This window comes from Ischnura elegans, chromosome 12 (assembly GCF_921293095.1).
Source record: "Ischnura elegans chromosome 12, ioIscEleg1.1, whole genome shotgun sequence".
Lineage (NCBI taxonomy): Eukaryota > Metazoa > Arthropoda > Insecta > Odonata > Coenagrionidae > Ischnura > Ischnura elegans.
The window spans coordinates 8,961,425-8,972,966 of NC_060257.1; the positions used below are offsets into that span (position 1 = coordinate 8,961,425).

Consider the following 11,542-nt stretch of genomic DNA (forward strand, 5'->3'; position numbering starts at 1 on the left):
TTAATAAAACATACAATATAAGAGGGGATGGGGGTGTAGGAGGGGGTTCAGGAGGTGGTGTAAATAGCTGTCACAAAAATCTGGACACAAATTATATTTGTCAAAATATTATCATAACAGTGTTTGGTGGCTCATGATTTGACTTCGTTGTCCTCGACGCGGAATTAACCCGGAAACCAATCACCAATTTAATCACCGCGGAAGCCTCCGTAATAATTTTATGATCTTTCTTTCATTTACACTGACACAAATGATAAGTATGGGTCATTAAAGATCTTCGAAAAGTCGTATTCTCCCAAACCTTTATTTTTTTATTCTTTTTTTAGTTTTTTAGTAGTTCATATTTGTTTAAGCTGCAGATTATAAGGTCTGCATTAAATATTAAGGCCATATTAGCTGTTTTTTAAAATAATTAATCAAATATTATGGGGTTTTAGCAGTAATTTTAGTTTTTAGAAATGTTGAAACTATGGTCGGTGGTAGAGTTTCTAATTAAAGTGTGGATATTACCTATTTCGTTTCCATCTTGGATATATCGCACTTTCACCAGGCCAAGCCAGGAACGATTTTATGCGTTACCACACGAGCTCTGGCTTGTAGGTATATGGAAGCCATTCATTCATTACTTTTCTTTCTTTGCTGACATTATTTTTACAAATATATAGCAACCATAAAAAAAATTTACTAGGGATAGACGGATCCAGGATTTTTTTCGGATCCGGATTCGGATCGGATCCTTGATTTTCGGAGCGGAATCGGATATTTTCGGATCCAAATGCATTTTCAAATTCCTGCTACTAAACGAAGTAATTGTTCAAGTTTATTCTGGGTACGTAAAATCGATGGAATGCTTTTTAGATTTTCATACACATTTTTATAAATTAAAAATCATTTTTATAGGCTTTCAAGTTGTTTTATTAATCTTTACATGCTCAGGACCTAAACTGTTACGCTTGGATTTGGAAATGAAAATGGGAATAATCTTTGGATAAACCACTGACCAGTGGCGTAGGATAAGAATCGTATGTGACGGCGTATTCGAAGAGAAAATCAGAACTCTTTTTCACCCTTTCACTGAAGCTATTATTTAAAATTTCGGATCCGATGTCTTCCGCGACTTTGGATTCGATGCATCCGATGAAGGGCAATATCCGCGGATATTGGGATCCGAGGTATCCGATACGACCATCCCTAATTCTTACTTATATATTTAAAAAATAAACAATAAGATCTTATTCCTTTAATGAACAGGCCCTGGTGATAAAGAACGACACCCAACTTTACGATTGGTGGAAGGATCCTCCCGTGGAGACCACATATACTCTCAGGGTATTCAACTACACCAACTCCGACGCATACCTGAACGGAAAGGACAAAAAGCTGAAACTCGTGGAGATAGGACCCTACGTGTACAGGTAAGATATGAGAGAAAAATCAGAGAGGGAGAGACAACTTTCCTTCAGTACAAGTCGCTAAAATGGGGTTATCTCGTGACTCTTCTTTATTATACAACCGTATAAACTACACAACCGGGACAAGAAGGTGTGAGCTCCACAAGGATCGGTATCTGATCGGTTTAAATTATAGTAGATTCCGTGCAATGGGTCCACCGGTTACTTGGGGCAGCCGCTTAATTGGGGCAGATCTTGAAGAAAAGAACCCAATAAGGAATATCCCAGAGTATTCTCCGTTTAATTGGGACAGCATGCCGTTTTATTGGGCCATGAGTTGGCCACATAGACTCTATAGTCGCGACGAAATTAAAATTTTTTGTTTTCAGAATATTATTTTTAGTATTTTCCTCCTTTGATTTACTCTTATTTTTCACTAGTGTTCCTATTATTGTCCTATTTTGAAAGCTCTTGTTGTTATACTATCCGCAAGAGGATAGAACTTTTCTTTAATAGACCTCTGGACAAAATTTTAATTTGCCTTCAAATATGTTCTAAAAAATCAATAAGGATAAATATATACGTAAAACGTTTATTATATGTAATAATTTTCCATGGAATGTTTTTTAAACGCAAGAAAAGGAAGCTTTTCTCATCAGCAGACACTCCCACCTCAATACGTATTTCCATTGGCTGACGTCAGCTCATGCAACCATGCGGCGGTCCCATGAAATTCATGGGGGTTCGGCGTATTTGCAAGGTCTTCAGCACGGATCGGCACTTCGTTAGCGTTTCTCTTTGCGAAGTGTACATAATATCGCCGTGACGTGCTTTTCCGAAGAGTGAAAAAGTTACTAGGGATATTATTTTGCTTCTGTGGGCATCATGGATCCTGGTTTCGATAAGGGAGACGCGAGAAACTTGCCTAAAATTTCAATTGCCTCAATGTTTACATTCATAAGTAGAAATAGTAACTACATAAATTCTGAGACCCGGGGAGTGAAGATGGCTAGGTGAGTATATCGCCACGATTGGAAATTGATTTTCTTAGTGTATTAGTTGATGTTAACGTTTCTAAATCCTTTTTTTCACATAGAGTCGGACGAGAAGAATACGGCGATGATGCTATAGGTTACGTGGAAGTTAAGCGTGATAAAAATGAATGCAACGTCCGTGCTCGTATTCGTAGGTTCGATTGAAGGCCTATGTTGTTGAAGCCCGTCTTTTGGAGGAGAGCGGCGAAAGCGAAGTTGTGACTCTTTCGTGTAAGGATTGCATAGCCAGTTTGGGTACGGAAGACTTTACTCTTAAGTGGTATTGTATCTTTTTTATTTGACATTTTAAGGTAAACAAATTCTCCCGTTATTTATTTGTGTAGAACCACCTGATGAAATTTTTTAGCGGTGAAATCTCCGATTTAATAGACCTAACAATTAGTATTTCCTGAAGTGTGGAAAATATAATATGGAACTTCTTCGAAGTAGCCCACTTGCTCAAAATTTCACTTTTAAGTAACTTAGTGGGATAAACAAATACCCCTTTTTCTGTTGCTGTTCCTTACATTCTTTACCTGCAGCAAAAATATAGGAGATAAAACTATCCGCTTATTATTATTACATTTGTTACCTATCAAAGAGCTATAGGGTGCTACGGTACTTATTAATTTGGTTTTGAAAGCATATATTCGAGTTACTCTAACATTGTTAACTCCAGTCTTTCCCTAGTTTCAAGAGAGAATTACTTCAGTTAATGATATTCGAGTTTTCTTAGTAAGTACCATAATAAATCAAGAAACTGAAATTCGTCGGCACTTTTTCATCCGAACAGTTCGTCGTTCACCGTCTTGGGGGACCGTGTGAAAATACTTATTTGAGGCATTCCCACTAGTATTACTGCACATAGGCACAATGCAGTACTTATAGCTGCGCTTCGACAAATCGACGAAATACGTACGACAACAAAAACGGCGTAATATCCACAATATCACTAATTCTTTACCTCCTCTACAGTAATGCGCACGGACGCGAACAACACTATTGCATGAGCTGACGTCATTCAAGATGGCAGTGGTGCGAATTACGTTCTTCTTGCATGGCAAGTGACAGCTATTTTAAATGCTCGAAAGAAAAAAATGTAAGATTATACGGCCAAAGTGTTATATCACTTAGGTTAATATTTACACGTACTTTTCAGAAAGGTCTTTACCTTGATAGGTGTCCAGAGGTCTATTGGACTTAGTAAAAGACATTCATTCAGCGTCGCCCGAGGCTGTGCAAAATATTTTTAATTAAATTGTTATAATTCTTAAAAATGATAATAAATTAACTTAACTCGCTGATTTATTAATCAAATTAATCTTTAATAAACTTATGTTGCATTATAAATATTCTTTAGTCTTCTTTCTATCATTTCAACGTTTTTTGTGCCCATGTACAGGACAGTTCGCCTAATTGGGGCAGCCGCTTAATTGGGGCACAAGTGCACAAGTCCCAATACGTCCCAATTAGCCGGAATATACTGTATTTGTTTTACCTTTTTTTACCACCGAAAACAAGGAAATAATTCATTAATGGTTTAAATACTTCACTGCGAAAATGCGTCTGAGGTCTGACATGCGTCTACAAGAGGCATTTAGATTTAATCAGTTTAATTGACACATTGTTTGTAAAGATGGTGAAATACATGAAAAATTTAATTGGAAAGCTTACCATCGTTTTAATGTTTTCAGGAATTGCAAAGGTCGGCGACCACCGTAATTTCTGAAAATCCACCACCAACCCTCCGATTCTATTAATTTTTTACCGCAATTTTATCGATAATTCAGACTAATTGAATATGCTGATCAAGTACGTCCACTCCACAGAGCATCTGTTAACCGTTTGCCCCGTATAATATGGAGCCATCGGCCAATGAATTCCTTTTATATTCTGCATATCCATAAATTATATCGAGTGTAGTGGTTGATTTGGGTGAAAAAATCATTCTTAGATAACGTTTCGGTATTAAATGAATTTATTCTTCAGGGCTAAATAGAAAGAATCTTATGAGGGTAAAACACCTTCTCATGGCTTATCGATCGATCAAATTTTGGCAAAATCGATAAAATTTTAAGGGGCTTTTATTATTTATTTAAGAATTTATATTGGTGTCTGTAATTGTACATACGGAAATCAAATTGCTCTCTTATCATTTGTATCATCAATGTATCATCATTTATATCATCATCATCATCATTTTGTTATTTTCATGTTGTATATGTTGACTCATTAAGGTCTCTGTTGGTGTTTCCTAGATACGTCATGCCATAGAGTAAGTATACATCGATGGCTAAGTTCTAACAACACGTATCTCAAAAATAGCATATTTTCAGGAGATCAAAAAACGATTAATATTTGTTACTTGCACACTGAAAGTAAAAAACAAAAGTTCATAAAATTGAAAAAGAATCGTTCATTTGCAAGCAAAGAGTTGTTTTTTGCTTGTATTTTATTTTCTTAATGTTAATACGCTTTGTTTAAGATGCCTGTCTCAAACCGACCGAAATTGAAGTACGTGTTGATAGAACTTGGCCATCGACATACTTACTCTATGGTCATACGATTATTTTTTTAAGATCTATTATCATAATAACTCCACTTACTGCACTAAACAAAATCGTATCAATTTAATTTCAAATTGTATAAATATGATCGTATTAGATTCACAATTGTACGAAAAAAATCGACACATTTTAAGAGAGATAACTTACTAAAACTACCTCAGTAAAAGTTAATAAAATGACCATATACAATCATAGTAAAGATTCGTTAAATAAACTATAAGATGTAGGAGTTGTACCCACTTATGATTATTTATACGTAGCCCTGGATATGTAATTCATTCAATTCCTAAACGTTGGTAAATAATGAATTTTTAATCACGTATGATGACACCGTACACTCTATATTATAATGGAAATTTAAATGAAGGGGCCGAGGAGGAAGTTACTGTATTATTATTTGTTCTACTCTAAGGTCGAGGCGGACGAAGGTGTACGTAGAGTTCGACGAGGATGGTGAGATTGTGACCTTCCAAGACAACCGCACTTACGAGTTCCTACCTGACCAGTCGATAGGGGTCAGCGAGGATGACCAGGTCATCGTCCCTAACCTCCCGCTACTGGTAAGTAGTCACAAAGTTTTACATTTTTACAGCTCCAAAATAAACATCCGAGTATGTCGAAATTATCGAGTCAGAGGCACATCAGGTGCTCAGTTTTTAATGCGACATTCAGATCCAGTCATAACGAAGTTTTATATAAATCATTATTGCATCATGAAAATTACATTTCAATGGCTTCCATACCATGGAAATAAGATAATAAAATCTACGCGACATCAAATCAATATCTCACAAAAAGTAAAAGATATTGCTTAACTTTCTTACATTTGTGCTCAGTTGCATTTAAATGGTATTAATTACTGTAAAATGTGTGTTCTTATTTGATGAAAAAGAGATATAGTTGTTTTCCTCGAATTTATTTTATAATGCACGAGTGGTTTCGGCCGTAGAGGATTTCCCAGCTACAACGACGTTACATTCTTTAGTACGATGTTCTCGGGTACACATTTTAATTGAGAGAACACATTGTGCTTTAGAATGACTCGTCGTGTTGGCCGAAATGCGTCGTACATTATAAAGAAAATTCGAGGAAAATTGCCATCTCTCCTTTTCACTAAATCAGGATATCATTCCCCCATATATATCGCCTGCCTCATTTATTTTTAATGTGCTCTTATCTTCAAGGATAGCTAGAGAAAAATAATCCAATGGAAATTCATAGCAAAAAACGATAGATCATGGCTCGATATCGAAAAAATGACTATCATTACCTCTTTACTCTATGATTTTCGGCCTCTATAATTCTCCAAATTACCGTTGTCCTATTTGGAGGGTGTGGTGGTAACTTACAGGGCGCTGGATTCACGAACATTAAAAAAGGGGATCCTCGAATATGTCTCGAAATGTGTTGTCACCCACCGCGCATTTAATGGGTTTAAAAATTTCGCCACCCGTGTCGCTGACTGACAAATTGATCCGATTTTCTTGGGGAAATAGGACATGGAATGGATCACTTAAATTTTTGTTGGGTCTAGCTTAGAATACATGGCGTCAGTTTGGGATTTCCAACTAAAAGGGGCGATCAACCAACTAAAATAAGTACAGCTCTCAGCTGCAACATTTGTAATAAGTTATTAAGCGAAACTCATATACATAATGATGTGATCTATTAAATTCATAACTTTTCAATACTATTCCTCGCAATTACGTACAAGCATCTTAATACAAATAATGTAAAAAAGTGGATCGCATAACACTCATCGCCGCGCCGCGGACATTTTTGTAAACCGATTTAAATGCGACCGAAGTGACAACGGAAATCATCCTTCTTTATGCGGTCCCCTTGGTTTGACTGCTGATCGCTGGCCGAAACAGCTGAAAGAAAGTTCAGCGATCAGCTGCAACAATAGGGTGGTTTCCAATTATTTTTTTATTGCTTAAATGGAAAGATTATTACTCCTGGAGTTCGAAATTCACGCTCTTAGATTTTTAAATGAAGATATCTATTTTTCGCGATAAAATGTGAAGTGAAAATTTTCAAGCGATCGAAAACGCGACGGCTAACTATGGATGCTGGGAAAAGCCCGTGTGACGTCATTCTGGTTCCCGCTGACACCTTGTGAGGTGACCTAGGGACGAGGCTTTGAGCGCCGCACGAGTGCAGGCAGCAAAGTACCTTGCTAGCAGGTAGCGCTTGGCTTATAGATATAGGGTTAATTAATAACCTATCAAACGAAGGAAATATTCCGACAACAGGCTTTTTTAATAGGTGATTATTAAGAGATGTTTCCCTGAGCTCTGTGCCTCATGCATGCATTGGTAATCTCAGACGATGTAAAACTTCTCTCTACTCGTATAGAAACTAGGTCCCTGTGACGTCACGTGGAGTGGCATCGCATGGGCGCCAATCTGGCGTTTTTCAAATGAGGTTAAAATTGACCATTGCCATTCGTCTAAACTGGGATTTGTAAAATCAAATAATTTGTATGTTATGAATACACTAATGGCGGGTAACGAATCGCAATCAATGCCTTTCGTTTCCTTTGGTGAAGGAAACTACCCTATTGTAATGATGAATTTAAAAAGAAAGGCAAGTGTCACAGAGATGTTGGAGATTTTGGGCTGTAGGTCATTATAGTCAAGGAGGGGAGAAGAGCGAATTAAAGGTATCCATGACGCTTTCATTGGTGATCGAAGTCTGAGGAGAGAAACTAGTCCACATACACTGAATTTGTGCAATTCACGTGCCTTTGGATGGTAAATACCTAAATAAGCAAAAGGTCAGTGTTTTTTATTTCACTCCCTCTTCAACCAACTCCAATCTCCACTGGTTTCTTTCCGTCCACCCACCCACCCAATTGCTTCGTCTGGTGTTGACCACTTTTTTCCGCCTGCAATCCCTTCCACGAACACCAGCTAATTCTATAGAATTAGCTGGAATTCGTATTCCGCACATTCTTTGGCCACCAGATAGGTCCACTAATCCGTAAGTCTCTTTTCCGCAAATGGCCGCTGCATAGCTGTTCCGAGCGGGTGTTCGTGGGATATTCCTGCTAGGTGTAATGCATGCAAGGTGCTAGTGTTACGGCATGGTGCAAAGTTATGTTTTTATAGTATTGCTGTCCTACAGATTAAAACTTCACTGAAACTAGGAAAAGAAATTTAATTTTTATTTGGTCAGTTATGTCTACTATATGCCTAAAACAGCTTACAGATTGAAGACGTTTCCAATCCCACAGGGTAGCGGGTTTATTTTCCCACGAGTTCCACCTCTTCGGGTGATCTCATTTCGAGGTATATAAAAATTAAGCGTTCATGACGCTCGTGAGGACACTCATTACGATATTTCACTTCACTGATTATATTTTTTCTCTTTCATCAATCAGGGTTCGGCTTCTGTGATGCACGACTCCCATTACATCGTGCGGATGGGCCTGGCGACTATCTTGAAGACGATGAAGGTCGAGCCGTTCATGAAGATGAGAGTGGGTGACTTCTTCTGGGGATACGACGATCCGCTCTTCAACCTCGCCAGGAACGTCGTCCCGTCATTCAGCGACGTCCCCTTCGAGGATTTCGGTTTGATGGCTGCGGTGAGGGCATCCATTTCAAAATATACCCGATAAATTATAAGTAAGGGATTGTGATAACATTTCATCTGAAATAGACATCTTCAGCACACATATTTGTGCCCTGAAACAAAACTTGCCAACTATACTAAAACGACAGTTCTGAGTATTCTTTTTGCGACGCAATTCTGGCACAAGCAATGTATGAACTGCCTACCGCAAAATTATTTAAAAATTCAGCATGAATTACTACAGAATTGTGTAAAAAAATCACTATAAATACATTAAATTCGGTATTAAATAGTCGACAGAATTTCCTAGAATTCTGCTCAGACTTTTTGTAAGGTACCTTTAAGTATGTAAACGTTTTTTGAGAAATTTACAAGTAATTCCTTGCTGTTTTCATAGAATTCCTACAGAATTCTTCAGCAGTTCTCAGAGTTCCACAGAATTCACTATAATAGTTTGCAAAAAATAATACTGGAGTTAAACAATAAAGAATTCTTAAGGACATCTATAGAAACTGTAAAAAATTTTATCTGGATTTCCAGCTCCGTGCTCATAAAAATTTATTAATAAAAACGGAAAAAAGATAAATGAAAACCTTCAAACGCTATTTTTACTTCATACACAACATAGCGAATGATAGGTTTAAAAATTAATATGCAGAAAAATACGGCTTGGAGGAGAACCAAACACAATACCATTTCCTGGATAAAATTTCACATGAAATTAAAGATTGATACAAAAAATGGAATGAAATTCTGGCACACACTCAAATATAATGGCTTAAAAATACATCGTCTCGTTTCCACAGATATCTGGTGTTTCTAGGGACCGAGTCAGTATCCACACTGGACTGAAGGACAAGAAGAAGCTGGGTGTCATCTCCAAATTTAATGGCGAGAATTCCCTTCCATATTGGAACGGCTACGAATGCAACAGAGTAGATGGCAGTGAGGGAAGCATATTCCCACTCTTGGCTCTGCCGAAAATAAAAATCCCTCCGCCAACGACGAAAGCGGAAGCCATACAAGAAGAGAATATCACGGAGAAGCCCGAAGGCAATAATGGACACCATAACGACACCGACCGATCTCACCCCGAAGAGAAGTCAGACCAACTTCGCCTCACGCTGTTCAACTACGAGCTGTGCCGAAGGTTCCCGATCGTGCCGTCGGAGGAAGTGGAGGCGTTCGGGTTCCCGGCCATCCGGTTCCGGCCGGCGGAAGACGTCTTCGACGACGCAGTCAAAAACCCCAGACACAAGTGCTTCTGCGACCCTGAACAGTCCACCTGCCCACCATCTGGAGTCTTCAACGAAACACCCTGCGCTTATGGTGAGGATTTAACTCTTTAGAAAGGTGGAATTTGTCAGCGGAAACGTGATATTGTTTTCTGTTGCTAAATTTCTCCTCTTTCAAGATTGGCAGTTACCGTCTGGAGGCTGGTTCAGATCTTGTTCCTCGTGCTTAAAAACAGTCATAGATGCTCATAAAATTACAGTATTTATTTCAATTCTGATCAGTTTCCATGGAGTGACATACGTCCTATTTTACTAAATAGATAGATCGGCTATTTCAAATTTGGTTCCTGGTGTTGGAAACAGTCATAGATTTTCATTTAAGTACATTATTCAATTCCAATTCTGATCAGTTTCCTTGGAACGACATACGTTAAAATGTTAAATACCTACTAACTATAGTCTATTCACTTTATGTCTGCGGATGATCTTTCGTGAGAGCCCGGACGCTCTTGATTGGCTTCGCTGATAGGGGAGGGGTATTACAAAGAGAGAGAGAGAATATAACGTTGCCAAATGTACATAGCGGCCCTACTTTGTCACTGAAAGCGTTTGAGTCATAGGTGGCTACAGGTATTTTGGCCGCGCCGCCGAGACAATATTCCTACTCATTTGGAAGGTATTGGAGATAATCCTTTCACAGAAGCCCATGACAATGTCAGCTACCGCGCTGAATGAGGCACCGTTTGGTGGAAGGTATATAGTCACGTGCAAGGAGAACGCGTGAGGTTTGGCAACACTGCTCCACGAGCAGATTCACGATGTTCACTCGGCGCAGGTCTGAGAGGGACTCACTGAGACCACGCCTACTGCTTGCTGATTGGCAAAGGCAAAGTCACGTGTCGAAAAACTTTCCCTCCCCTCATCTCCACTTGATTTGGCCACACCAGATCACCCGCAGAGATAAAATGAATAGAGTATAAACTTAGCTAAAATGACGAAGAGATGTGCCAGTTAGGAATATGTTCATCCTGCAAGCATAGGCAATGTGCTACGCTTCAAAGCGTTTCGGTGCAGCACAGTTTCCTGGATGAGAGAAACTTTCGATTCTTTCCTTTTTACTTTTGATATTGAAGACGGTTGAAATAACACTCTCCTAATAAATTGCTAAATAATTTAAGAAACTCACGTCTTCAATTATACTATCCATTTTTTATTGTGAGAAACATAGAAAAAACATGAATGGTTAAATTATGAATCTGGCTTAAAGATTTTTTGATGGCTTGAGACTATCCATGAAATATTTTTTTTACTGGTCATCCGACAAAATCCTTTCCCATATATTAACAGACCAATGAAAAACCGTCCCCTCCTAAAAGAAAGGCCTTATGTAGCCTATCTCTAATTTGCATTACGACAATTTCACAAGTCGTGCCGAAGTATTCTCATTTTGCTGTCGATTGGTGGAAACTAACAGGATAATTTCGTCAACTATTTTGTTATTCCGCAAAAAATCTCAATTTCAGTGTTAATGCTCAAATCACTCAGAAAGCTGGGAAAAAATTACTGAACGCAACCAGATATCTATTGTCAGATATGACTGACTTAGATTATTAGTCAGTTTTAATACCAAGTTTCGGCAATATGTATTTGAATGCATATGGGTTAAATGCTTAATTTGGCAAGGCTATGCAGAATATAGATACATGTATTCACATTTTGCATGCATAGTTTGAATA

The 11,542-nt window shown here is 38.1% G+C and overlaps 1 protein-coding gene across 1 annotated transcript in view; it reads left to right on the forward strand.

Annotated features, from left to right (window-relative positions):
• LOC124169602 (scavenger receptor class B member 1-like) overlaps window positions 1-11,542 on the forward strand; it is a 36,313-nt gene that overhangs the window by 14,705 nt on the left and 10,066 nt on the right. Inside the window, exons 3-6 of the mRNA XM_046548242.1 lie at window positions 1,252-1,415; window positions 5,405-5,552; window positions 8,378-8,584; window positions 9,378-9,900. Of these exons, the coding sequence (XP_046404198.1) occupies window positions 1,252-1,415; window positions 5,405-5,552; window positions 8,378-8,584; window positions 9,378-9,900 (1,042 nt within the window). The remainder of the gene's footprint in view (window positions 1-1,251; window positions 1,416-5,404; window positions 5,553-8,377; window positions 8,585-9,377; window positions 9,901-11,542) is intronic.